Genomic DNA, 23,426 nt, shown 5'->3' with positions numbered 1-23,426 from the left:
GGCCTCTTCTTCGATGCCGCCGCCGAGCGATGCCGCGCCGCCGCCCGGCTCCGCCAAGACTGTGGACGTGGGCGGCTGGCAGGTCTTCGTCGCTGACGGGCACGCGGTGCTGCCCGAAGGCATGACGCGCCTGCCGGACGGGGCGTTCTTCCAGCGCACCTCTCTCGTCTCGGTCACCTCGGTCACCTTCCCGAGCAGCCTCGTCTCCATCGGCCACGACGCCTTCGCCGGCTGCACCTCGCTCGTCTCCGTCGACCTTCCTGCAAGCCTCACCTCCATCGGCAACGCCGCCTTCCACAGCTGCTCCGCCCTCGGCTCCATCGCCTTCCCCGCCGACCTCGTCTCCATCAGCTGGGGCGCCTTCTTCGGCTGCGCCTCGCTCGTCTCCATCGACCTCCCTGCCGGCCTCGTCTCCATCGGCCATGACGCCTTCGCCGGCTGCTGCTCCCTCGGCTCCGTCACCTTCCCCGCCAGCCTCACCTCCATCGGCGACCACGCCTTCGCCCGCTGCTCCGCCCTCACCACCGTCACTTTCCCTGCCGGCCTCACCTCCATCGGCAAGCACGCCTTCTACCTCTGCTCCTCCCTCGCCCGCGTCACCGTGCCAGACACTGCCACGATCGGCGACGAGGCTTTCGATTCTGAGACCACCGTCCTCCGCCTCCTGCCCGCAAGCATGCGCGACCTGCAGCGCTGGTACGAGGCGGTGGACGGGGCTCTGGCCTACAAGCGCTGCAGACCCCTCCTCTACGGCTGGCTAGAGCGGGCCCAGACCAGGCTCGGCTCTTACGGCCCGGACGGCGCGGCGCGCCAACGCGACCTCGAGGAGTTCGAGGGCGACTTTGGACACCTCGCGCTCCATTCAGACTGACAGGTGACTTTGCGCTGCGAGCGGTCCATGTGGGCCCAGGCCGACGAAGACGATGTTGAAGTAGATGGAAGCGCGCAGTGCTGACGTGTCCCCCTTCATATAGCGACGCATGCACCGAGGCGCGCGTGAGCCGTGCGACGATTGAAACCGCTGTGACAACGTTGTAGATTCAACGAAAGATATGCAGACCAAACGAGGACGCCCCGCGAGGCCCCGTTGGCCGGGAGTGGTGAGTGGGACCAGTAAATTGAAAAAAGGGTTACGCGCCACCGCTCGTCGTCCAGCATGTGCCACCACCGCCGATCCGAGTAGCCGTCGTACTCGACCCCTCGGGTGCACCGCGATCCGCGTCCGTCCCCGTCCTCCTCCCGCGCCATGACGGTCGCGGGGTACCACCGCTCGCTTCGCAGAAGATCTCGAGGCGCGATCCGGTGGGCAGGACAGTGTGGCCGGTGAGCGCCGCCCTGGCATCCTCGCGCTTTCGCTTCCGCCGCTTCGCCTTCGTCTCCCTGCTGCGCAGCAGGGTGTAGTTCGGGCCCACCTCCGCCACGCTGTCCAGCAGGTGGGCGGCGCTCGCCATCTCGACCGCGTCGTCCTCCGGCGGAAGCTCCGCGTCGCCCGCGGCCGCTTCCCGAGCGCGCTCGTCGCGCATCCGCTCGTGGTGTGGGCCTGCCGACGCGCCACGCCGGCGCCCGTGCCTCGCCGCCGCGTCCCGCGACGGCATCGACGCTGTCGGCCGAGCGTGACTCGCAACTCCACGATTTGCAGTCCACTCACAAAGCGGCTCCGCAGTGGAAAAAGTTCTTTTTCTGCTACCTTGGGGCCGTGTGCGTGTGCGTGGACGACCGCGCGCTTTCCTAGCGCTTTCGATCTCACCGCAGTCTCAGCCACACAGCTGCCAGACACTCATCTGTTCTTCCTCATGGGCGCGGGCTCCAGCAAGCAGCCGGAGCTTACCGAAGCTGAGAAGCGGCGAATTTACCAGATGTCGATCTACGCCGCCATTCTTCTCGCCGCGGGCGCTTCCGCAGAGAGCCGCCGCCGCCGCCATGCGCCTCCTCCGCCGCCGCCAAAGCAGAGCAGCAGCTTCTTTGGGTGGGGCTCCGGCTGATGGCGGGCCGTGCCTGCCGTTTTGTGCACGCTGCTTCACCGGTTTTCTGCGACCAGCGTGAGGTGGCCATCAATAGTGTGCCAGTGAGCTCGCCCGGGCGCGTTGCCTGAGTTGTCCTGGTGGACATGCCGTACGCTGTGACACTCTCGCTCCTCTCTGTCAACGTGCCGTTCCGGCATTCCATGCGCCGCTGCGCGCGCGCGGTGACCCCTTCCAGTGTCTGAGACTCGGCGGAGCCAGAGCTCTAGGGCGGCCTGGGTCCTCGGTATCTGTCAAACTTGATCCCTCTGACTCTGATAATAACACGCGCGCAGCCGATTGCGGCAGCAGCCGCGCCGCCGCTCCACCTCCAGCGAAAACACACGCGCCGACGTGGAAAAGTCCCTGGAAAAGTCAAAAAACGCAAAACGGACCGCCCGCCGCCCCGCCCCCGGCGGCAGGCCCCCAGCCCCACACGGACACACCACACGCACACACCCCGGTCGGTGCGGTCGCGGCGCGTCGGAGGAAGCGAGAGTAGAGAGCCGAGACAGAGTCTCGTGACTCAAAAGGAGAAATGTAAGAAGATCCTTGCGTGCGCATTCAATCGTCGTGACGCCACCCTTCCCCCTGGCGCACAGTCATGAGTCCACCTGGCGCACATGGACTCAAGACCCGTTTTGAACTACAGTCGCGCAAAAGTCCTTGAGCGAGGGGGGTTCGTGCTGCGGCGTAAACGCCCCGCTCAATCGAGGGTCTTGTAGATGGAGGTGATGAGCATCGGGAGCGCAATGTACCTCGTGAGGGCTCCGATGGGGAAGATGGGGAGACCGAAGATGCGGCTCCAGGTGTAGACAACCTGGCCGAGGAGCGCAATCACACCACCGTAGGAGCACTCGACGCCTTTCGCAGACAGGTAGAGGAGCGCAGCCAAAAACGGTCCCGAGTACTCTGCCTCGTTCAGCTCTGCGTCGGGGTTGGACATGGCTGTGAAGTGCTTATCATACTCATCATCGGAGCCTGTGCATGTGTGCCCCCGCGGCCATGTCACACGTCCTTCCTAGGCACGTTGCAAAATCTAGTATGAACGCACGCGCTTTCGATGCGTTTGCGCCCTCGTCGGTGCCAATCTTGCCGGAGATGCGGATGCCGAACGACATGTACAGCTTCGCGACATATGTGTTGGCGAGGATCCCGCACGCAAGCACGCCCGGGCGGAGCGCGGAAGCCATCTTTTGAAACGCGAAGCAAAGCAGATACGGAATCCGTCCGTGAGTGCCGCAGCGCAAGCGGTCGGTCCGAAGGGCCGACGCTTCGACGTCGCGTTACTTTTTTCAATGTTTCTGTTGTAGGTATTCTGCTCTCCTACATTCCAAGAGATGGGAGGACTCTGCTGACAGGGTTTGCGACGAGGAGCGCCCCGAATGGTTTCTCGGAGGTTCGTGCACTAACCGCCGAAGCGCAAGCGCTTGGAGCAAGAGAACTGCGACGGATCGGTCTCCTACACACGTAGCACCCCACTACGCGGGCCGCGAATTCTTCTTCTCAGCTGTGTGGCGCTCGAGCGCACGTCCGAGTCTCTGCTTCGCAACCCCGCCCGAGAACAGAGTTCGGTGAATTTCAGTCAGTTGGTGCTCAGTCATGGCCGGCCTTGAGGAATGGTACTACGAGATGCCGCTCGTGACGCGTGTCTACCTGACCGCATCGATTGTCACCACCGGCTCTTGCGCGCTTGAGTGCGCTCCTCCGTTCTCTCTCCCGTGCAGCGGCTGCCTTCCAGCCGACCGCGCTGCCACGCCCGCGCTGCAGGCTCGTCTCTCCCTTTTCGCTGTACTTCAACTTCAATCTCGTCGTCTTCAAGTTCCAGGCCGCGACCCAAGTGCTCCCGTCAGCGCCGCGCCACTAGGCAGCCGACCGCCGAGCGGTCTCGCCCTCTCGCTCTGCCCGAGCAGGTGTGGCGGCTCTTTACCAACTTCTTCTTCTTTGGTTCGATCGGTCTCGACTTTCTCTTCCACATGTTTTTCCTCGTGCGGTACTGCCGCCTGCTTGAGGAGGGCAGCTTCCGCGGCCGCACCGCAGACTTTGTCGCAATGCTGCTCTTTGGTGCGCACTCCACACTTGGCCCTCGCGCGGTCGACGGGTCCGCCCCCACTACTCGAGAGACACTCGGGCGTCAGCGGGCGGACTCGGCGCTGGCTCCCCGTGCCGTGTGCTGGCAAAGCGCGGCACTTGCGCCCTGACCCTGACCCTGACCCTGACCCTAACCTAACCTAACCCCCCTGGCCAGGCGGAGCACTGCTCTGCGCTTGCTCGCCCTTCACCGACGTGCCGCCCTTCCTCGGCTCGGCGCTCGCATTCATGATGGTGTACGTGTGGGGCCGCCGCAACGAGCACGTGCGCATGTCCTTCCTCGGCCTCTTCCAGTTCCGGGCGCCCTACCTGCCGTGGGTGCTGCTCGGCTTCTCGGCGCGGGCCGAGCAGAGACGCGCCGAGAGGAGAGAGACGGAGAGCAGGCGAGACGAGGCTCCTTTGCGTGCGCGGGGCGCAGCGCCCCGCCGCCCGCCCCTCCCTGCACTGCGCTCCGCCAGCCCTGCGCTGCCTGGTGGCGACTGCTGGCGCGACCTCGCCGGCAGAGGAGGCCGTGGCGTCCCAACCGCCCCCCTCCCCCTCCCTCCGCCGCGGCAGGTGATGCTGGGCAACTCCCCCTCGGTCGACCTGATGGGCATCGGCGTCGGGCACATCTACTTCTTTCTGGAGGCCGTCCTGCCGCACACGCAGCCGGCCGCGCGAAGTGCGCACCTTGACGCGTCGATCTGTGAATAGGACGTGTTCCCGCACACGCCGGCGGGGCGCGGGCGGAGGGTGCTGCAGACGCCGCAGGCGCTGCACGCGCTGCTGCGACTCGTCTCGAGCCAGGACACCGACCGTTTCGGCGGCGTGGGGGAGCGGCTAGAAATTGAGCCACTAGAAGAGAGGCGTGATGAATGATCCGCGCGCGAGACGGCGGACCCCGAGGAGCTCTACCGCGCTGCGCGCTGAGCTGTGCGGGGGGACGACGCTCGGTGTGTGTGTGACGTGAATGACAATGCATTTCCATATAACGCATAATCACATATGATATTTTTTTCGCAACCGAGAATCCGAGTACGTAAATCCTAAAATGTATCGCATATCGGCGGGTTTCTGAAAAAATGGGAGAGCTAAGGACTTGCCAGGTGTAGTCGTCGACTCCCGTCGGATGTCGATGATGTACAATGATGACTTGCCCAGCCTGTGAGTCGGGCGTGAACAACTGTGAACCCCTGCGCGAGGGCCTTCTAGGCCGGGGGGGTATTTTCTTCTCAATAACAAGGCTGTGAACAGAGAAGGGGAGCAACGCTGCCTTTCAGCGCGTAGTGACGTCGCCCCGTCCGCTGTGGAGTGTGATCTGCCGCTGGTGTTGTGTCAACACGTATATGCACACGCACGCCAATGCGGGTGCAGGGGAGGCCCCCGGTTCCGGTTCCGGTGGTGTCGTGGCTCCGCTGACATCGATCAACATTGACGACAAGGCTCCGGCCAAGCCACAGCTGGCTCGCATCCGCTCTTACACGATCAGACGGCAGAGCTCACATCACTGGACGCCGCCAGAGCTGTACTACAGCGGGCCACACGATGCGGCGACGCGCAACGGTTTCTTGCGCAAGGTGTATGGTATAGTGTGCGCACAAGTGCTATTCACGACAGCGGTGATGCACGCTATGATGAGGGATGGTATGGCGCGCGTGGCGGCCACGGCAGTTTCCGGCGTATGGGAGGACCGATCCTGCAGCCCACACATCTTGTGGCCAGGACATCTTACCTGCACAAGTGTTGCCATCGAACCGTTCATGCCGTTGTTGATGCCAGCTTTTGCCGTGTCGCTCTTGCTGACCTGCTGCCTGGACGGCTTCAAGAATACATACCCGTACAACTACCTTTTGCTGGCCGGCTTCACGCTCGTCGAGGGCTTCACCGTCAGTTTCGTCTGCGTTGCGCTCGGCATTGAGAGGCCCGAGGTGGTTCACCAGACCTTCACGCTGACCGCCGCCCTCTTCGTCGGCCTCACCGCCTTCACGATGCAGTCGCGCATAAGATTCAACTTTCTTGGCGGCTTCTTGCTCTCATCGCTCCTCCTCCTCCTCGCGTGGGCAACGATCAACGCCGCCCTCGGCCTCCCCTTTGCCTCCACCGCCTTCTCCCTGCTCGGTGCCCTCCTCTTCTCGCTCTACGTAGTCTACGACACCTCCATGATCTGCCACCGGCTTGGCTACGACGACTGTGTTGTCGCCGCCATCGAGCTCCACCTCGGCGTGGTCAACCTGTTTCTGTACCATATGCGCCTGCTCTCCGACGATTCTCTCTCGAGTCTCTCCGTAGGTTGAAAGGTGAGGGAGAGGGCTGGGGTGGCGTGGTAGGGGACTGGACATGATGGTGTGCCGGTGTGTGTGCTAGTCTGCGCCAGTCCGCGCCCTTGTCGTGTCCAGTGTGCTGTAAATAAATAAATAAAACGGACACACCAAACAAGGGGTGGGAGAAGGACAGGGTCCCCACCTGCGCGAGCAGGATCTTGTAAGGACGATCAGGACCAGGGGAACGGGAGCGGGGAGCGCATCGCGCCACGGAGGGGGGCTGGGCAGGGTTCACCCACACGACAGGGTCCCAGGGACTCCTCTCTCGTATAGGACAAAGTTGCACCCGGCGGCACGGGGGCAGGCGCGGGCCTCCTACTGGTTGCGCTCTCCTAGTTCTCCTGCTACTGACAAACAAAACAAAACAAAATCTCTTCTCTCCTCTCTGACAAAAGGGACAGCGACAGGTTCGCAGCACGGTGGTGGACTCCCTATTCCACTGGCGATCTCTCTCGACTAGCGACCTTCCTCCGGCTTCTCACTGGCAGTCTCTCACTATCACGGGCACACTGACAGAGGCGGCCAAGGCTGTAGAGCTCTGCTTTTGAAGAATTCTTCTTAGGTCCGTGACACCATTTCGATAACCTAACGCCTGGAACACACCAACTCTGCGCCGCATCTGCTGACGACTATGCGAAGCGCTCCGCCGGCAATGCGCCGCCTCCCGTCTGCGTCAATCGCTGCACCAGCCATCGCGGCAGCGCTCACCAATCTGCTGCTCGCCGTGAGTACTGCCGACCAGTCTGCCAGTTCGGCAGCCGAGAGCCGTTCTCGACTGGCTCTGCCCATCCGCCGCCTTGCTGGCCGCCTCACAGGCAACCAAGAGCAACGGGCGGACGACCGCGGCATCGCGCAGCGCCGTTCGCGACGCAGAGAGCTTGGCGCTTTCGGTTCCTGTGTCAATCACAGCCAATGGGCTTGCGCTTGGCGCCACAAGCCTCGCGTCCGCAGCCGGCGCCTCGAGCAACATCCACCTGCTGTGCTGGGGTCTCACCTGGTGCGGCGTGACCCCCGCCATGCTCCTCGGGCGAGCCGCCTTTGCATCCGACTCATACCGCTACCTCGACCCGGCTGCCGACCATCGGCTCTGGTCGGCACCGGGCAGGATGCTGCACCAAGCGCCGTCCTCGTGTAGCCGCGGACGCGTTGAGGTGTGGGAGCATCGGGAGGGCTGGCGCACGCTGCGATTCGCCCCAGACGGCGGCACGGCCTCCGTCCAGTCCTTGCACCGCTGCTTGCCCGGCGGGGCTTGCGACCCGCAGGCGCAGCGGCAGAGAGACATGCAGAGGCCAAGGCCGCCTATCTCTCATGCGACACAGTCCGCGGGCCGTATCTGATCTAGGCGATCGCCAACGAGTACCTGAAGGTCATGGCCGCGGCCTCGATCTCAGCCCTCGGCGAACGGTGTGTGGGCGTCAAAGACGTGCAGACCACCCCTTGATAAGAACAGAGACGGAGATGGTTCCAACGCTGGACTGTAGGAGGCGGCGGCTGCGCTCCATACCAGCAAACGCGCATCGGCTGCCCGCAGAGCCGATACCCGCAATGCCGCCGCACCCACACTCTCGGCCCTCCTGGAGGATAGGCGCACCCGCCTCGAGTGCTCCTTCTCGGCCTTGGCGGCGGCACGCTCTTGGCTCTGCTCGCGTCTCTGTATCGCGGCGCCGAGTTCAGAGCAGTCGAGCTCGACGCGGCCGTGCTCGAGGCGGCCAAGCGGTACCTTGGACTTTCCGAGGCCGTCGTATCCCCCGCCTCGCTGACCTGTGGCGACGCGGTGGAGTTTGTCCGGCATCGGGCGGAGGTGCGAGGCGCGCCCGAAAAGTTTCCGAGAAGGTTCCGAGAAGGTTCCGACGACAAGGCGCGCTACGACCGGCAGCCGTATGACGTGATCCTCGTGGACGCGTTTGGGAGCGACAACGTGAGAGCTGATGCACACGCACACCGCTGCACGCATTCACCACAACCACTGCCACGGCGAGCATCCGGCGTGTGGTGAGACAGCGCTGTGACGCCACCGCGGTGATTAGGCGACGCCGCCAGCCTTCTACGGCGATGCCTTCCTGCGCGACTGCCGCGCGCTGCTCGCCCCGGGCGGCACACTGGTACACAACTTCCACACTGGGAGCGCTGCCCTGGACACCGCCTTTGCCGCGGCGACAGCCAGCTACAAGCGCGCCTTTGCGGGGCGCGCTGCCGCAGTCCCGGTGTCAGGCCAGGGCAACACGATTCTGGTCGCGAGCGCGGCTCCGAGCGACACGCCGCTCGCCGCCGACGCGCAGGCGTCGGCCGCAGCAGAGGCGGAGGTAGTGGGACTCGCCACGTTCGACGCCGCCGCGCGGCTGGCCCGGCTGCGGCGACTCTAGTCCTACTCGGGGGCGCGTGCTGCCGCGTGCACCACGCTGAGCTCCCCGATCGCTGGGCGTGGGAGCTGCATGACTGCTCTCTGCGCTGCGATTTCACTGTTCGCTGCGCCGTGCGTCTCTGTCTGTGGGACCGTGTGGCGCAGCTTGGGTGTCTCTCCTCGCGTTTGGGAGCCAGCCCACTCCCTAGCCCTTCATGTCTCTCTGCAGGGTCACTGGGGTGGTGCGACCGACACTATTGCAACCGACACGACCCGCTTCTGCGCCTCCTGGTCCTGCCTGCCGAACGCCGTACCTTTTCTCCGACCGCCCGCGCCGCAAGCTGCCTCTGCCTTCACGCTACCTCTCGGCGGCCCTCTCTTTAGCCTCTGGCTCTGCGCCGCTCCTCACTTACGTGCAGCACGTAGATAGATAGATAGGAAGGCGCCTAGGCGCGCCGCCAGACGCAGTCGACCTCGCGCGCAAGCTGCTCCGCTTCAACCCGGCCAGGCGGCCGGACGTGCGCGCCTGCCTCCGCCACGCGTGGATGGCCGACTTCACCACCGGCGACGAGCAGACCTGCCCCGCGGCGCTCGAGGTGCCTATCGACGACGACACAAAGTTCTCCGTGTCCGATTACCGCGACCGCCTCTACAAGGACGTCGTCGCGCGGCGCAAGGACCGCGCCGCCCGGATGGCCGCCTACTTCCCCAAGGCGAGGGACAGCGCGAGCGCCTCGCGCGCGTCCACGGCGGAGCCGGGCCCGAAAAGCGCGCGCTGAGTGGGGCCCCCATTTGCCTCCCTCCCTCTCCGCCCTCCTCCGCTGGGCCGCGGAGCTCTCGGGCCCCGCACGCGCATCGCGTCGCGTCTCTACGGTGGGTCCGGGACCCGCACGGCCTCTCCGCCCCTCCCCTACGCTCACCGGCGCTGGCATGACGCCGCCGATACGTACCGCGGTCTCTCGCGATCTGTTCTCAGTATGTCTGTCCACTGTCTCGCACACACGCGACATCACCGGCACCGCCCTGTCTGCGTCTCATGTGTGGGGAGATCTCTTCAGTGTGTGTCCCCCCGAGTGTGTGTCTCGCGGTCTGGCATCCTGTCGAGTGTTTTATGTGTAAAATGTACTTGCCTCCCAGCTCTCCATCACAGCACACTCAACAACCCTCTGGTTTTGCTTTTGGCTGGCGCCCTGGGCCCCTGTCTGTGCGCTGCGGCTCCTGCCCCGGCTCTTGCGCTTTCGCACAGAGCCGGGCAGCGGCTTCCTAAACCATTCCGTCTCGGTGCCATTTTCCTACACGTATGGTGATTGCATCTGCGGCCCGCCGGCCTCAACGCAATGCGCGTGCGGTGGCGACCCCGAGCAGCAGGCCCAGCGCCACGCCTCCGAACCACGTCGAGGCGGCCGACTCCAGCCTGCTCCTCGCCATCGCCAGGCCCGAAGCGGCATGGAGCTCGCGGAGGCGGTCCATCGACGCCTCGGTTTTCGCCGCCGGCCCACCAAAGGTCTCCTCTCGCCCGCAGTTCGAGGGCGAGAAGGCTGGCAAGCAGATTGGCACGTACTTACACGGCCCAGGCCAAACCCACTGTACGCGTGTGTGCTTGCGCAGGACGAGCCCTTCGCCTGCCCGCACGATGGCGCATTCCGTGAGGTTGGCGCCGTGCATGATGTGCACCTCTCCCTCGAGAACCAGCACAAACTCATCGAACGAAGGGCACTGCGGAAGCTCTTTTGTGGCGGTGCGCACGGTCGCCACGCAAGCAGAGCAGGCAGAGTCGGCGGATGCGACGCGGCCGACGTACTCTGTGATGGTGAGGTCAGGCGCGTCGACGACGTCAACGGGCTTGACGATGCGGATGCCGGCGGTCATGCTGCAGATAGGGTTGAGCGGGGCAAGAGCGCGAGCAGAATCAGCGGCTTCCTCTTGTAGCCAAGCAGCCTCGAGCACGAGCGCTTCCAAGAAGTGTCCGAGAAGTTCGTTTCATTTCGGGGCACAGACTTTCTTCTTGGTATGGGGAGAGGTGAGATCTAGAGGTGATGAGAGCGGCGTTCCCTCCAATAGGTGTCCGAAGTTCGACAATCCGCGATTCGTTACATTTCGGTTGACCGGGCGGGCGCCCGCCTCATAGGAATCCTACACACACATGGGACAAACACCAAACAATCTCTCTCTCTCTCTCACATGCCACATGGGCGCGGAGAAGGGGGTCGCGGGGCTCGAGAGGCAGCTCTCCGAGATATCGGACGCACTCGCGCGCGCCGCCGCTGAGCAAGAGGAGGCTGAGTCTCGGAGAGGGCTGCAGAAGCAGGAGCGGCCGTCGCAGCCTATCGACGTGGAGACCGACGCTCTGCCGCGTCTCACACGCGACACCGCTGAGCAAGAGGAGGCTGACTTGCGGAGACGCAGCGAGCAGGAGTCGCACCCTGTCGGCCTGCCTGAGACTGACGATTGGACTCCATGCCCGATGTGCCGGGGTCGTGGTCGGTACGAGACGGCCTCGGCAGTGAGCGTGGACTGTCCACAATGAGTAGCGGCGCCTTGAAGGGGTTGTGGACGAGGTGCTCGAAATGTTCCGGCCTGGGTCTGTTCAATGCGGTCGGAGGCAGCCGAATGCGCTGCGACGCGTGTGATGGGTCGGGGGCGCTGCCTGGCTTGAACTGGTGCCGTTGCTGGGCTTGCGACCAACGACTGGGACACCAACGCGGTATGGGTGGACGCAGGACGTGAATCTTGAAAAAGAATTTTACGTGCAGAAATGAGCCTGTTGCGTCCGTCCGCTATTCCAAGCACACAGCGATGATCTTGACCTTCATCGAGGCGGGCGCGAGGGCGGTGATCTCCTTGGACATGCGGTCGGCGATGCCGGCGTACATGGTGGTGCCGCCCGAGAGCACGACGTTGGCGTAGAGGTCCTTGCGGATGTCGACGTCGCACTTCATGATCGAGTTGTCGAAACACAGTCCGACCAACGACTGGGACACCAACGCTGGTGGACGCAGGACGTGAATCTTGAAAAAGAATTTTACGTACAATTGAGCCTAGTTGCGTCCGTCCGCTCTACGAGTACTCCAAGCACACAGCGATGATCGTCTTCGGATCCCGCCCAAAGGCCCCAGGCTGCTGGCTGGCGGCGTGTTTCGCCACTTGCGCCGTGCTCGCGCTCGCCGCTCACGCCCTGTCACCGAGAGGGGCTTCGCTTGAGCCGGCGGCGCAGCTCTCGCCAGAGTCAGCAAGCGGATGCACCTTTCTGATGACTGCAGACGCGTCAGACCGGGGGGCGGGGGGCAGGCTTGCGGGCGAGCTGTCCGCTGCGATCGAGCATGCCGTTCTGGCACAAGATCGGCGGGCCAGGCTGGTCGTCCGAGCCCACCCGGACGCGCAGGCCAACGTTGTGATGCTCCTTGGCAAGGTGACGGCGCCGGCGGCGATCGATTACAATGCATTGGTGCGATCGGTCTCGCTCGAGATGCCGAACCGGAAGGTGCATTTCGTTCACGTCGATTCGTTCCTTTCAGACCCGCACCACCTATCCGCGAGCGTGCATTCGAGAGGTTTCGGCCCTCGCCTCCTACTATCCGGCGCAGCACAAGAGCGAGGCCAACTCTCTGAGCCTGCCTAATTATAGTCTCTCATCATACAGTACATGTGTGTGTGTCGCAGCCTGTCAATGGCCGCTCTAGCGCAAGGATTAGACAAAAGGGGCAGCATGCCGCGCACCGACCCCAAGGGCCATGCGCGCTTTGCGCTTTGCGGCCGCTCTGCCGACACCGCTGCGGGCCCCTGGCCCTGCGCGGGCGCGAGCGCTGTGTGACTCCGGTGCGGATTGACGCGGAGGCACACGAGCGGCGGCGGGCCGGTGTCGGTTGGTGTGGGCCGGCGCGCCTAGCCGTGGGCCAGAGCCGCGGCACCGCGGGCGACCCGAGCGGTGTGCAGTCCCCACCCCGGCCCCCCCCAGGCAAGGAATGCCCCAATGCAGAGCTTTGCGTTAAGAGAAGGGTATATCAATGAGTCTGAAGCACACCTCCGCAAGGCCGAGGGCGCGCAGGTCAACACAGAGAGCGTGTGTGAAGAAAAGGACAGGCCCCACGGCCACCCAACGAGATAATCGTTGCGAAGCGAGCGTGTCAGCTCTTTCCGTCTGCTCTCACCAAACCGCCGACGCACAAGCCAAAGCTGTTGCAGATCGCCTTGATCCACGAAGAGTTTGCTGGCTCGATTGCCGCCTGGGGCTGTAGCTCAAGACTGCGAGCAACAGCGGATTCCACCCTCGGATCATCTCCAACCGGGTCGCAATCAGAGGTGTCCTGCGGGCTGCGCTTGCTTTCCAACGACGATCGAGGCGGGTCTGAGCGAGCCGTGCGGCGACTCGAGCGGCGCAACGAGAAGAATCTGACGATCGCGTAGATGAGGCCGCGATGGCGAGTTGGGGACGAACTCTCTGCGCTGTTCCTGGCACTGGCCGCCATGAGATGATGGGAAAACTAGCCCGCGTCGACGTGCGTCCTTGAACATCCCTGTGCTGTGTGACACGCAGGCTCGCACCGGGGAAATGCCTTGAGGACTACGAGCCGCATATCATGTATTACCAAGTGTGGAAACCCAATGAGGGTGGAGCCCACTATACCCAGTCCATTGGGCTCTCTCTTCTTTGCGCGGACTGCGCGAACCGTCTCAGGCCGGAGGCGGAGAGAGCGCCCCTTACCCCCGCCTTAGCCCTTTTGTCTGTGCACCCGCATGCCATGCGACTTGCGAGGCTGTCACAGCACGCACCTAGCGTAGGGCGCCGTCGCCGCGTGTAGGATCCCGGAGTACGATACGCGCGCATTGCACACCATTCGTTAGACGAGACTTAGAGAGACTTGACGCGCTCGCGCACCGCGCGCGCTTCGTCCTTCGACCCGTTTTCGAGCTCTCGAGTCTCGTCGACGTCGTCTCTCCGTCTCCGAGAGAAGAGACCTCTCGCCGCAAATTCTCTCGCAGGCTATTTGGTTTAAACACTGAATGCCACACGCCGGCGCAGAGAACTAGCTTGCGTCGAGAGCGGGGCAGATGGGCATCCGCGTCATCGCCGGGTGAAGGAGCAGAAGCAGCAGCACGATGCGCGGCTCCGAGCGCGCAAACGCTGCGCCGCTCTCGAAAGCCGTCGCCGCCACCGCGCCACCGCCGCCGCCGCCGCCGCCGCCGCCGCCGCGCCAGACAACCTCGTGGCAGACCGAGTCGTCCCACACAAACCCCTCGGCCTCGCGCCACGCAACCTCGACCGCAGCGTCAGCCGGCGCGGAGCCTTGCACGTCGTCGTCGAGGCTCGACGGCCTGCCGATCCTGCGAGAGAGACGAGACGCGCTCTCCCAGCGCAGAGACCGGCGGGGGCGGGGGCGGGTAGGTGGGGGTTGGGGAGGCGGGTGGGTGGGTGGCGAGGGGGGGGTGGCGGGCGCTGGGTGGCGGGTGGTGGTGTGTGGTGTGGGGGGGTGTCGGCCTGTGCCTTAAGCGAGCTGCGCCCGGGTGCGGCACACGAAGCCCAACGTGCATCACCTTTGGAAGGGGGGGGGGGGGGGCAGTGGGTGGTGTCGCGTGTGCTGCGACCGAAGACTGGCCTTGCGTGATGCGCCTGGACCCAACGGCTAGAGCATCGCAAGTTGCGGACAGCCCATGCTCTTGTGGTGTGATGAGCGGAGGCGGCGGCGCGCGCCATCCGCCCGTCTTCGGAGCGATCTCGGGCAATCTCGGGCGATCTCCGTCGATCACAGGCAATCTCGGTCGATCTCGGTCGATCTCGGTCTCGCGACTGCCATCCGCCCGTTGGTCGGTCCACAGTGCGGAGAGAGGGCGGTGCCCGGCGCCAGAGCGGAGAAGAGGGCGCCCTGGACGTACGGGTAGGTCTCCACTGCGGCCCGCACGGCGGCGCAGGTCGCCCTGTGGTGCGACGAGGAGGCGTCGAGGTGTCGGGGTGGTGCGGGGAGGTGTCGGGGTGGTGCTGAGAGGTGTCGGGGTGGTGCGGGGAGGTGTCGGGGTGGTGCTGAAGGTGTCGGGGTGGTGCTGAGAGGTGTCGGGGTGGTGCTGAGAGGTGTCGGGGTGGTGCTGAGAGGGTGTCGGGGTGGTGCTGAGAGGGGCCCCGGAGCCATCTTTGTGGTTTGAGGTGTCTGGAGGTGTCTCGGAAGGCCTTAGGCGCGCCGCGCGACTCCTCGCCCCTCCGCCGCCGCGCAGCCCGCACACGTCAAACAGGTCGAGCTCGCGCCACCCGCCCTGCGGCCTCGCGATGCCCTCGGTCTGCACCGTGAAGCGCTCCAGCGCCGCAGCCGCCTCGGCGGCGAGGTCGGCGGCGGCCCCCTCGAGCGGCGAGAGGAGGCACTCGTACGCTCCGCGCGGGCGAACGCCGCCCGCCGGCGGGGGTGGCACGGCGGACAGGTACTCGACGGGATGCTGCCACGGAGCTCCGCCGCGCCACGCTCCGCTCTCTGCCGCTCGAGTTAAGACCTGCAGTCCGTGGCGGCGGGCAGCAGCGCCGGCGGCGCCGCGCTCAGAGAGCAGCAGGTAGCCGAGCGACGATGCAATCGCGGGCTCCTCAGCGTGCACGAGCGCCGCGTCGGAGAGCATCTGCCTCGCGCGGAGCAGGTCGCCAAACGAGCGGAGGTAGGACGCATGGTGGTAGGCGACTTCTGCGCTGGCCGGCTCCAGCCTGCTGGCGCGCTCGTAGGCCGCAGAGGCGGCGCGACGCTGCTCGCTCGCCCTCGCGTGGGCCGCCGCCGCGGCCGCCGGGTCGGTCGTGCCGGCAGCCTCGGACTCGAGCGCCTTGGCCGCCTGCTCGGCGTCGAGCGCCACGCCAAGGTGGTCGGCGTCGCTATCATGCTCGCGCTGTTGCGTGCCGCCGGCCGCGATGGTGACCCGGGAGGGCGCGGACGGCATCCCTGTGGCAGAAACCTGCGGCTGAAGCGCGCTGCTCCGCCCAAACCGCGAAGTTGGAGCCTGATCGCACAATAAAAGGAAAAAGAAAACTGATCGGCCCTGGATGTGATCTGTGATCTGTAAGGGTCCGCCCGCAGGCGCATTTTGTATACCGAGGCGGTGCCCGGTGCCGAACCTGTCGGACCTTAAGACAGCGTTGTAGATCCCTGGGCGAGGGCGGTGGTGTCCCCGTCGGGTCAGGGCTGAGGGCGGGGGAGGCCAACCCGATCTCTCCGGCGTCCCGGGAGCGTGATTGACACCTCCCCCTGTGCCAACAGCCCCGTGGAGGGAGACCGCTCGTCTAGCCAATCAGCCTTAAGCGAGCGGTCTGGCCGTTGGAATGGCCGAGTTTGGTGTGGACTTGCGTCCTCGCATCGATCGTGGTTGGTTATACACAAAGAAGCGTTGCTGTATGAAATAACAGAACAACCACCATGAGCCACATTTTTGTCTGGAAAGGGGGAGGTCTGTGACCTGCCTAGTAAGCCGGGCATGCGAGGGCATGCGCGGCCTTTCGGAGCCCCCTTCCCCTGTCGGCTTAGTACGGTTGGTCAGCGCGTCTCCGTCTGAAGTCGTCTCGAGGCTTCCGAGCTGATCCATCCATCCGCTTGCGCTTTCGCATCTTTTGTTTCGGCGTCATCAGCTCCTCGTCCTCGTCATGCTGCTGGCTCGCCCCCTCTCCCTGACTCATCGAATCGCTCCGTTCGTTCTCAAATCGCCCCCGCTTCCTCGGCGGCTGGGACGTCTCGTGCTCTGGCTGTTCCTCGTCTACGTCCATCACTGTAAACTCGTCGTCTGCCTGGCTGCCATCGTTCGGATGGCCCGTTTCGGGTGGTTGCTCGCTCGGTCCTGGCTCTGCTGCGCTGTCGGGTGTCTCCTCGTCGTCACTCCTTGCGCCCTCGTCGCTGTCGTCGTTGTCTTGGCCGGCGCGGGCTTGACTAGTTTCGGTCCCCCTGTGCCCGAGCCGAAGTTCGAATCGTATTCGATTCATGAACCGCTGCGCCGCGAGCTGGTTCCGCCGTTCTCTCCTCGCGCGCGCCCGTTGGCTGCCCTGGCTGCTCTGGCTCCCCTCGCTCTCGCCCCCCTGGCTCTGTTGGCTGTACTGACTCTGGCTCCCCCGGCCCTCCGCCTCTTCCTCCGTTGCCACGTCGGGAAGCTCGAAGAACTCATCGTCGATAAAGGCCATCTCGTCGTCCGCCGCGGCGCTCTTATCTCTCTCGTCGTCTCCCTCGTCGTCGTACGTCTCGCTCGCTGGCGGCTCGCTCTCCATCGGGTTCGTCGTCCCGCCTTCGGGCGTTGGGCCGTGGACTGCCTTGTCGTGCTCTGCCGTGTTCCACGGCTCGACCCCAGCTCCCTGCGCTTCGCGCACCGCGTCGAGGGTCCGCTGTGACACTTGCCTCTCGTGCCCGTGCCGAAACCGCAGTAGACTGAGGTGCCCGATCTGGTATGCCGTTGTGCCTTTGAGGGCTCGCGGGCCTCTCGGCACCCCTTTGTCTGCCCTCGGCTTGCGTGGCTTTGGGGTGTCTCCACGTTGCTGCCCCTCTCTGCGCCGCTCGTCTCGTACGCCGATGAGCTCTCGCGCCATGGCTGCGAGGCTGTCCCCGTGGCACAGCCTCCCCTCTCGACACGAGGGCGAGCATCCGAGCCGCACCACCTTGGCGTTGCCGCGGCTGGATGTGAGGCTAATGACTGCACACACAAGTGATGAAGTGCTCATAGGTGCAGCTGGCGAGTCTTTTCCCCTCCGTGTCGCGATGCGCTCCCCGCTCCCGTTTGCTCGTGTGCAGGTGGGGACCCTGTCCTTCTCCCACCCCTCGTTTGGCGTGCGCGTTTTATTTATTTATTTATAGTCTTCCTCCCGCTGTGATTTTGTGTCAGCTCTGTGCTTGATCTGAGAGAGAGAGATCTGCCAACATACACAAAGAGAGAGAAAGAGACGCGTAGGGCCTTTACCCTTTAGGGGCCTAGAGAACTTGGAGAACACACTCCCTTTTTCTCCCAGTATACACAAAAGAAAACAAAACGTGAATCGGCGGAGTAGCGCCCGCCGAAGACTCGCCGCCGCAGGGCGCCGCAACTCGCGGCAATATGCCCGGCGACAAGCCGCAGCGGGGCGGCGAGGACAATGCCCGGCTCATACACGCCGTCGAGCTGGATCGGCCCACGCCCTCCACGGAGCCGCACGTAGACGCGGCGGCGCCTTTAGCTTCAGACGGCAAGACCTGGCCGTCACATGCCTTCATCGCAGCCGCCTCTGCCTTGCTCCTCATGCCTGCAGTAGTTCTCGCGGGCGCGTCGTACTACCTGCTTCGACCGCCGCCGCCGCCGCCCTCCCCACCGCCGCCGATCGCACCTCCGCCGCGGCTGCCACCTTCAACGCCTCAGCCGAGCCCGCCGCCGCCGCGGCCGCCATCGCCCCCGCCACCGAGCCCGTTGCCCCCTCAGCCCCAGCAGCCAGTGGTGTACCCTCCCCCGCCGGTGGTGAATGGGGACGGCCTGCTCACTCACGAGAGGTGCCACGCCATGCTCCGCGACAACTCGCACCACTTTCGGAGGATGTGGGACGAGCGGGGCTGGGCCAAGGCGGGGCCGGGCCGCCCGTCCTGCTGGGACGTGCAGCGGTTTAGCGGTGGGCAGAAGGGAGCGAGCCAGCCTGCGAGCGCCTTCTTCGACGGCGTCGCGACTGGGCGACACTGCTCTCGCACACGCTGGATGCACTTTTACAACAACAGGGACGCTGTCGTTTTCCGACGCGACGGGACGCCGGATTTCTCGAGGCGCGCGCCGGCAATCTTGGGGTTTGACGACGGCGACGGCTCGATTGGCGGGTTGTGCGAGAGCAGGGGCTGGGGCGACACCAAGCTACAGCGCTGCGTCCGCGCCAACCTCCAGATACTCAGCATCGATGCGAGTGACTACAATCTTTGTCGGAACTTGGAGTGGCAGGCTTGCGCAGCGCAAGGCAAGCTTGCGAATCAGGACGGCAACCTGATCGCGTTTGCCGCTGCACCTGGGTCTCTGCACACAGGCGGCAGCTACGGCCACCTGTTTAACCGCTGTTCCGGCTGGACTCCGACCGGCGTCGATAGCGGCACCTTTCCCAACGCGGGGTACGCAAACGACGACATTTTCTACCTGGAGACGTGCCTCTTCAGCCAGATCTGCGAGAATGGCGAGGAAATTTTCTCACTGGCAGCTGGCCAGCAGTGGCGCTGCCGCTTCTCGCAGGAGAAGGTCTACGAACTGCAGCAGATCTTGACGACCCCGGTGGCGCCCGAGCCGTGGGGTGCGCCGGTGTGCCACTTCAAGCCGGGGAGGGCTGGCTGAGTGAGTGAGTCCTCGCAGATGAGAGAGAGAGTAAAAAAGTCAGCCGAAACTGTACAAGGGTGTTAACCACGTGTCGGGGATGTGTGTCGGGTGTGTGTGTGTGTGTGTGTGTGTGTGTGTGTGTGTGTGTGTGTGTGTGCATACGCTAATTACACCAGTTCGCTACCCCTTGTTGGCGGAGGGCACAGCAGCAGGACGCGCAGCAGAAACCGTACAGCTGCCGACGAGACGCGCCATCGACGTCGGTCTTTGGGGCCTGCACGAATAGCACTTGCTCGTGGGTAGGGCAGCAACCGAGCAATTTCGGACGCCGAGCCATCTCAGCAGTCTGTTGAACGTGCCAAGCGAAAAGTCTTCGAGAGGAAGGCGGAAGACCTGAGCTTGTGGCATGCGGTCAGCCCATTCGATCGCTTCCGATTGTGAGCCCACGACGCCTTCCGAAAACCACGTCCACGCCCCGTCGTGCGATACGGGCATGTGCAGGTCGGGGTTGTCGTGCGTCTGTAGACGCATCCCGGCGGAATCGATGTTGCCTTGACGGCTCTTGGCAAAGGCGATGCGGCCGCTGCGGTTCGAGCCCCCCTCCATGACTGGCGTCGACAGGTCGCGTCGGAAGTTGACAATGACCTTGGCAGAGGGGAAGAGCGACAGCAGCCGCTCCACCGGCGGGAAGCGAATCTCCTTGAAGCCGTGGATCAACGCGGGAGGTCTGTCGCGCACTAAATTCCGAAGCCACATGCACACCAGACCGTGCGTCTCTCTCGCGTTTGGCGAGTTGGCCCAAGCCTGATGCCACGCTTCAGCGCCGGTGCCCATCCAACTCGCGTGGTCGGTCATGCTCACCGCCGCCGCGAGCAGCCCCAGCAACTGGCCATTCTCGCCTGACAGACTAATCCCGGTCACGCTGTTGAGAAGCTGCAGGATGGTCGTTGATCCAGAGTGACCAGTACAGAACACAAACACCCACTGTGTGTCGCAGGCCTGGGCCAAGGGTTTGTCCAGCGGGTCAATCGGCCCTGATGGCGAGGCCGGCGGCGGCGGCGAGGGCGAGGGCGAGGGCGGCAGTGGCGGTGGTGAAGACAAAGACAGCGTCTCAGGCTGAGCTTGAGGCTCAAGCTGCGAAGCTGCGAGCAGGAGGAGGAGGACCGCAGTGCCGGCTGCGGCGCATGCTGGGATCGCCCTCCTCGACTCTGGAAGAGCAGCCGACGACTCCGCTGCCCAATTGCCTTCGTCAAGGGCCGCGTACCGAACCGCAGGACGCGCAGGCGGCCGCTTTGGTCGCGTCTTCCGCGGCGCGCGCGTGCCGTCGCTGGGCAATGCGCGAGTCGGCAGCGGACTCATCGCGTCGGCAAGCGCCCGCCGACGAGCATGTTCACAGCCTTGTTATAGAGAAGAAATACGTCCTATGGCGCTGTGCGCTGGTCTGTGAGAGGTTGAGATGCGAACCCTGGAGGCCCTGGGGATTCACAGCCCCTTCGAGAGAAAGAATACCTGCGCCGCTGCGCTGCGGAGCGGGCCGAGATCCTCGTCTCTTTTTCTTCTGTGTGCCGAACAGGGGGTTCGAAGGAAAAAGAAACCACAAGTGGATCCCCGGGGGGCACGTAAATTAAACATGCACGGCGGATGCCACACACGAGGCGGCGGCGGGCGGGGTGGGGGAAGCAAGCAGCAAGGTTGTCGTACTCGACAGGATGTTGGGTATGGGACAGAGTCAGCACGGAGCGGCGGATATAGCTTGTGGCCGCCGGGAGTTGGAGAGCGCCCCTCCACTCACTGGCAAGTGCCGATCGCCGTCGCGAGGTCGCAGGCGGCCTGGCCGAGGGGGTTGTTGCTAAAGGCGCATGACGGCGCGGGCGGCGCCGTCGCGGTCGGGTTGCAGCGGCCCTGGCCGTCGGCCGTCGGGCCGCAGTCGCGCGGCTTGAGGAAGCGCGAGGCGTAGGCGTCCTCGCACTCAGCGCCCTGCGGGACCGGCAGCAGCTTGGTAGTAGCGACGCCCATCGCCTCGAGCGCCGCCTCGGCTCGGGCGACGGCCGCGGGGTCGGCCACCGGCTCGCGCGAGAGGATCCACAGGCCCGCGTTGTTGATGCCGAGCTCGCGGGGCGTGCACTTGTACGTTGACGGGTCAAACGGGCTCCCGTCGGTCGGCACGTCTGGCTGGCCGCCGCTCACCGCCACGATGGAGTACTGTCCCTCGGCGTCGGCCTCGATGTACACCGGCCAGTAGGGGCCGGCGAGGAGGTTGGGCAGGAAGCACGGCGCCACCGACAGCTTGTCAGGCTGGGACTCGTCGGCGATGCGGGCGCAGAGGGTGCCGCCGCCGTTAACCTTTGTGCGCTTGTCGTCAAAGGTGGCCTCGTTGTAGACGGTGACGACGGTGCCGCCAAAGAGCGGGACGGTGGCTCCCTCGAGGTTGTAGGTGGCGGTCACGCAGAAGAGCTGCTCGGCGGGCTGGTAGGAGTTGACCTGCTGCTTCTGCACGTACCTGGACAGAGGAGCAGCGCGGGCTGGGGTTGGAAAGCTGGCGGTGGAGGAGGCGGCGGAGGGCCGGGCGAGCGGTGGAGGAGGAGATGGAGGGCTGGGCGAACTGGGTGGAGAGGCGGCGAGGGTGGACGTGGCGAGTGCTTACCACGTTGCGCGTGTGTACTCGTCGAGGGAGAGGGAGAAGGATGCGTTGTTGACGGTGTTTATCTTGGGGCAGAAGAACGGGTCCAGGGGCAGCGCGAACGGCGAGGTGGCGAGGGCGAGCATTTAGGCAGAGACGAGTAAGGATCGCCGAGCTTCAGCTGTCTTCTTCCACTTTTCACAAAGGAGCAAGCCGGAGGACGACGGCGTGTCGGATCTGTGTGTCCGAGGAAAAGGAGAGGACAAAAGAAACGGCAAGCAACAACACAAAAGAGAAGTGTTGTAGTGGAATCTCTCTTCTTTCCTACTCTCGCACCGACTTTCATACAGTTATCCGCGTGCTCATCTCTGCTCCGTCGTCCGCTGCCTTCGCGAGTGAAGTGAAAAAGAAAAACTTGCTGCGCTGACTGACGTGTCCAACTTGCTGCGCTCCTGACACCACACACGTGGAAATGCTCCGCCTTCTCGTGACCTGCGTCTGCGCCGTCGCGGCCGCCACTGCGAGCGCGCCCGAGGACGCGCCACTCAACCTCTGGTCCGGCGTGACGGTCGGTCTCAAGTCGGACGACGCCTCAGTCGAGAAGGGCGCCGGCGAGCAGTACCAGTTCCAGGCGGACGTAAACAAGCTGATGGACATCATCATCAACAGCCTGTACTCGAAGAAGGAGATCTTTCTGCGTGAGCTGATCTCGAATGGATCCGACGTGCGCCGCCGCCACCCCTTCCACGCTCCTCGCACGCCACTTCGGCCAGCTTTGCGGCGAGAGCCGAGAGCGCCACCCGCGTGCCGTGGCCCACTGCCCGCCGCCGCCGCCGACTGGCCGCCGTGCCCGCCGCTGCGGCAGCTCTTTTCCACCCGCTGCTGTGCTCTGTGCCCGATGTCGTCGCCCGAGCCCCTCGCCCGCGACTCGCTGCCTCAAACCCATCGCGCGCGCGCTCCCGCGCCCGCCAGCCTGCCCACTCTCCTCGTGCCTCGCGCTTTTGCAGGCGCTCGACAAGGTGCGCTTCATGTCGCTGACGGACTCGGCGGTCCTCGGCGAGGGCGACACCTCCAAGCTCGAGATGAAGGTCCTCTCCCCTCCCCGCGCCCCGCCCGCCCGATGCTGCGCGCGCGCGCCCGCCAGCCCTCCGCCTACCGCCAGCCCTCTCTGCCTGCCGCCAGCCCTCTGCCCCACCGCCAACCCTCTGCCCCACCGCCAGCCCTCTGCCCCACCGCCAGCCCTCTGCCCTACCGCCGCCCCGGGCCTCGAGACATCTCACTCCGGCCTTCGCCTTCCCCGTCGGCAGCTCATCGCGGACAAGGAGGCCAAGACACTCACCCTCATCGACCGCGGCTGCGGCATGTCCAAGGAGGATCTCATCAACCACCTCGGTGCCGCCACTGCAACCAGCATGACCACACCTCCCAGACGCCTCCTAGACCCTTCCAGGACCTCACCCGCCACCTCGGCGCGCAGCCGCATCGTCGCTCTGCGCCGATAGCATGCCGCCCCGACCCACTCTCTCCGCCCCGCCCCGCCACCCTCCCTCCCACCGCCCTCCCCCCACCGCCCACCCTCTCCTCCCACCGCCCACGCCCGCAGGCACGGTCGCACAGTCGGGCACCTCCTCCTTCATCGAGGCCTTCCAGCAAGGCACCCCGCCCACTCACCCGCCCCCGCGCGCCGCCCCTCCCTCCCGCCCCGCCCCTCCCTCCCGCCCACCCGCCCGCCCCGCTCCACCCCCCCCTCCCCCCCCTGCCGCCCGCCCGCCCGCCCCTCCCTCCCGCCCGCCCGCCCGCCCTCGCCGATCAAGCCGCCCGCT

General features: G+C 65.0%; 14 protein-coding genes across 14 annotated transcripts in view; 7 read left to right on the top strand and 7 right to left on the bottom strand.

Moving 5' to 3' along the window:
- Window positions 1–121: 121 nt before the first annotated feature.
- EMIHUDRAFT_63865 (hypothetical protein) lies at window positions 122–871 on the top strand (the record flags this gene model as incomplete). The annotated part of the gene is made up of 1 exon (XM_005782512.1): window positions 122–871. One exon carries the CDS (start codon window positions 122–124, stop codon window positions 869–871), a length of 750 nt encoding a protein of 249 aa, XP_005782569.1.
- Window positions 872–1,130: 259 nt separating this feature from the next.
- On the bottom strand, window positions 1,131–1,595 carry EMIHUDRAFT_203623 (hypothetical protein; the record flags this gene model as incomplete). The annotated part of the gene is made up of 1 exon (XM_005782511.1): window positions 1,131–1,595. The coding sequence occupies one exon, from the start codon at window positions 1,593–1,595 to the stop codon at window positions 1,131–1,133; it is 465 nt and encodes a 154-aa protein (XP_005782568.1).
- A 114-nt stretch (window positions 1,596–1,709) lies between these two features.
- EMIHUDRAFT_353098 (hypothetical protein) lies at window positions 1,710–2,385 on the top strand. Its single transcript, XM_005782510.1, has one exon. The coding sequence runs from the start codon at window positions 1,794–1,796 to the stop codon at window positions 1,980–1,982; it is 189 nt and encodes a 62-aa protein (XP_005782567.1). The 5' UTR covers window positions 1,710–1,793; the 3' UTR covers window positions 1,983–2,385.
- Window positions 2,386–2,545: 160 nt separating this feature from the next.
- Window positions 2,546–3,217, bottom strand: EMIHUDRAFT_449780 (hypothetical protein; the record flags this gene model as incomplete). Its single annotated transcript, XM_005782509.1, has 2 exons — window positions 2,546–2,927; window positions 3,055–3,217. Coding segments are annotated over 2 exons (461 nt in total), but the record flags the coding sequence as incomplete, so codon positions are not given.
- A 385-nt stretch (window positions 3,218–3,602) lies between these two features.
- Window positions 3,603–4,949, top strand: EMIHUDRAFT_99592 (hypothetical protein; the record flags this gene model as incomplete). The annotated part of the gene is made up of 6 exons (XM_005782508.1): window positions 3,603–3,697; window positions 3,771–3,840; window positions 3,914–4,064; window positions 4,249–4,409; window positions 4,647–4,721; window positions 4,785–4,949. The coding sequence occupies 6 exons, from the start codon at window positions 3,603–3,605 to the stop codon at window positions 4,947–4,949; spliced, it is 717 nt and encodes a 238-aa protein (XP_005782565.1).
- A 467-nt stretch (window positions 4,950–5,416) lies between these two features.
- On the top strand, window positions 5,417–6,364 carry EMIHUDRAFT_203620 (hypothetical protein; the record flags this gene model as incomplete). Its single annotated transcript, XM_005782507.1, has 1 exon — window positions 5,417–6,364. The coding sequence occupies one exon, from the start codon at window positions 5,417–5,419 to the stop codon at window positions 6,362–6,364; it is 948 nt and encodes a 315-aa protein (XP_005782564.1).
- A 679-nt stretch (window positions 6,365–7,043) lies between these two features.
- On the top strand, window positions 7,044–9,511 carry EMIHUDRAFT_203619 (hypothetical protein; the record flags this gene model as incomplete). The annotated part of the gene is made up of 8 exons (XM_005782506.1): window positions 7,044–7,115; window positions 7,207–7,542; window positions 7,734–7,814; window positions 7,977–8,174; window positions 8,250–8,309; window positions 8,419–8,694; window positions 8,962–9,042; window positions 9,167–9,511. The coding sequence occupies 8 exons, from the start codon at window positions 7,044–7,046 to the stop codon at window positions 9,509–9,511; spliced, it is 1,449 nt and encodes a 482-aa protein (XP_005782563.1).
- Window positions 9,512–10,061: 550 nt separating this feature from the next.
- Window positions 10,062–10,601, bottom strand: EMIHUDRAFT_203618 (hypothetical protein; the record flags this gene model as incomplete). Its single annotated transcript, XM_005782505.1, has 1 exon — window positions 10,062–10,601. One exon carries the CDS (start codon window positions 10,599–10,601, stop codon window positions 10,062–10,064), a length of 540 nt encoding a protein of 179 aa, XP_005782562.1.
- Window positions 10,602–11,509: 908 nt separating this feature from the next.
- EMIHUDRAFT_63809 (hypothetical protein) lies at window positions 11,510–11,677 on the bottom strand (the record flags this gene model as incomplete). Its single annotated transcript, XM_005782504.1, has 1 exon — window positions 11,510–11,677. A coding segment is annotated over one exon (168 nt), but the record flags the coding sequence as incomplete, so codon positions are not given.
- Window positions 11,678–11,814: 137 nt separating this feature from the next.
- EMIHUDRAFT_203616 (hypothetical protein) lies at window positions 11,815–13,136 on the top strand (the record flags this gene model as incomplete). Its single annotated transcript, XM_005782503.1, has 3 exons — window positions 11,815–12,213; window positions 12,567–12,657; window positions 12,808–13,136. The coding sequence occupies 3 exons, from the start codon at window positions 11,815–11,817 to the stop codon at window positions 13,134–13,136; spliced, it is 819 nt and encodes a 272-aa protein (XP_005782560.1).
- Window positions 13,137–13,756: 620 nt separating this feature from the next.
- On the bottom strand, window positions 13,757–16,119 carry EMIHUDRAFT_449779 (hypothetical protein; the record flags this gene model as incomplete). Its single annotated transcript, XM_005782502.1, has 6 exons — window positions 13,757–13,837; window positions 13,946–14,054; window positions 14,944–15,408; window positions 15,514–15,695; window positions 15,899–15,940; window positions 16,108–16,119. The coding sequence occupies 6 exons, from the start codon at window positions 16,117–16,119 to the stop codon at window positions 13,757–13,759; spliced, it is 891 nt and encodes a 296-aa protein (XP_005782559.1).
- Window positions 16,120–16,212: 93 nt separating this feature from the next.
- On the bottom strand, window positions 16,213–17,259 carry EMIHUDRAFT_203614 (hypothetical protein; the record flags this gene model as incomplete). Its single annotated transcript, XM_005782501.1, has 2 exons — window positions 16,213–17,132; window positions 17,205–17,259. 2 exons carry the CDS (start codon window positions 17,257–17,259, stop codon window positions 16,213–16,215), a joined length of 975 nt encoding a protein of 324 aa, XP_005782558.1.
- A 3,274-nt stretch (window positions 17,260–20,533) lies between these two features.
- On the bottom strand, window positions 20,534–21,749 carry EMIHUDRAFT_434548 (hypothetical protein; the record flags this gene model as incomplete). The annotated part of the gene is made up of 2 exons (XM_005782500.1): window positions 20,534–21,483; window positions 21,628–21,749. 2 exons carry the CDS (start codon window positions 21,747–21,749, stop codon window positions 20,772–20,774), a joined length of 834 nt encoding a protein of 277 aa, XP_005782557.1. The 3' UTR covers window positions 20,534–20,771.
- Window positions 21,750–22,058: 309 nt separating this feature from the next.
- EMIHUDRAFT_449776 (hypothetical protein) overlaps window positions 22,059–23,426 on the top strand; it is a 5,726-nt gene continuing 4,358 nt past the window's right edge. The window contains exons 1-4 of the mRNA XM_005782499.1: window positions 22,059–22,327; window positions 22,611–22,691; window positions 22,911–22,995; window positions 23,207–23,259. Of these exons, the coding sequence (XP_005782556.1) occupies window positions 22,076–22,327; window positions 22,611–22,691; window positions 22,911–22,995; window positions 23,207–23,259 (471 nt within the window). The 5' untranslated portion in view covers window positions 22,059–22,075. The remainder of the gene's footprint in view (window positions 22,328–22,610; window positions 22,692–22,910; window positions 22,996–23,206; window positions 23,260–23,426) is intronic.

This window comes from Emiliania huxleyi (assembly GCF_000372725.1).
Source record: "Emiliania huxleyi CCMP1516 chromosome Unknown EMIHUscaffold_19, whole genome shotgun sequence".
Classification (NCBI taxonomy): domain Eukaryota; phylum Haptophyta; order Isochrysidales; family Noelaerhabdaceae; genus Emiliania; species Emiliania huxleyi.
The sequence above is the reverse complement of the archived record's forward strand: the minus strand, read 5'-3'. Positions and strand labels throughout refer to the sequence as shown.

What these genes read in the sequence shown, in the direction of transcription:
- EMIHUDRAFT_353098 (XM_005782510.1), top strand. Translation starts at nt 1,794, where the DNA reads ATGGGCGCGGGCTCCAGCAAGCAGCCGGAGCTTACCGAAGCTGAGAAG.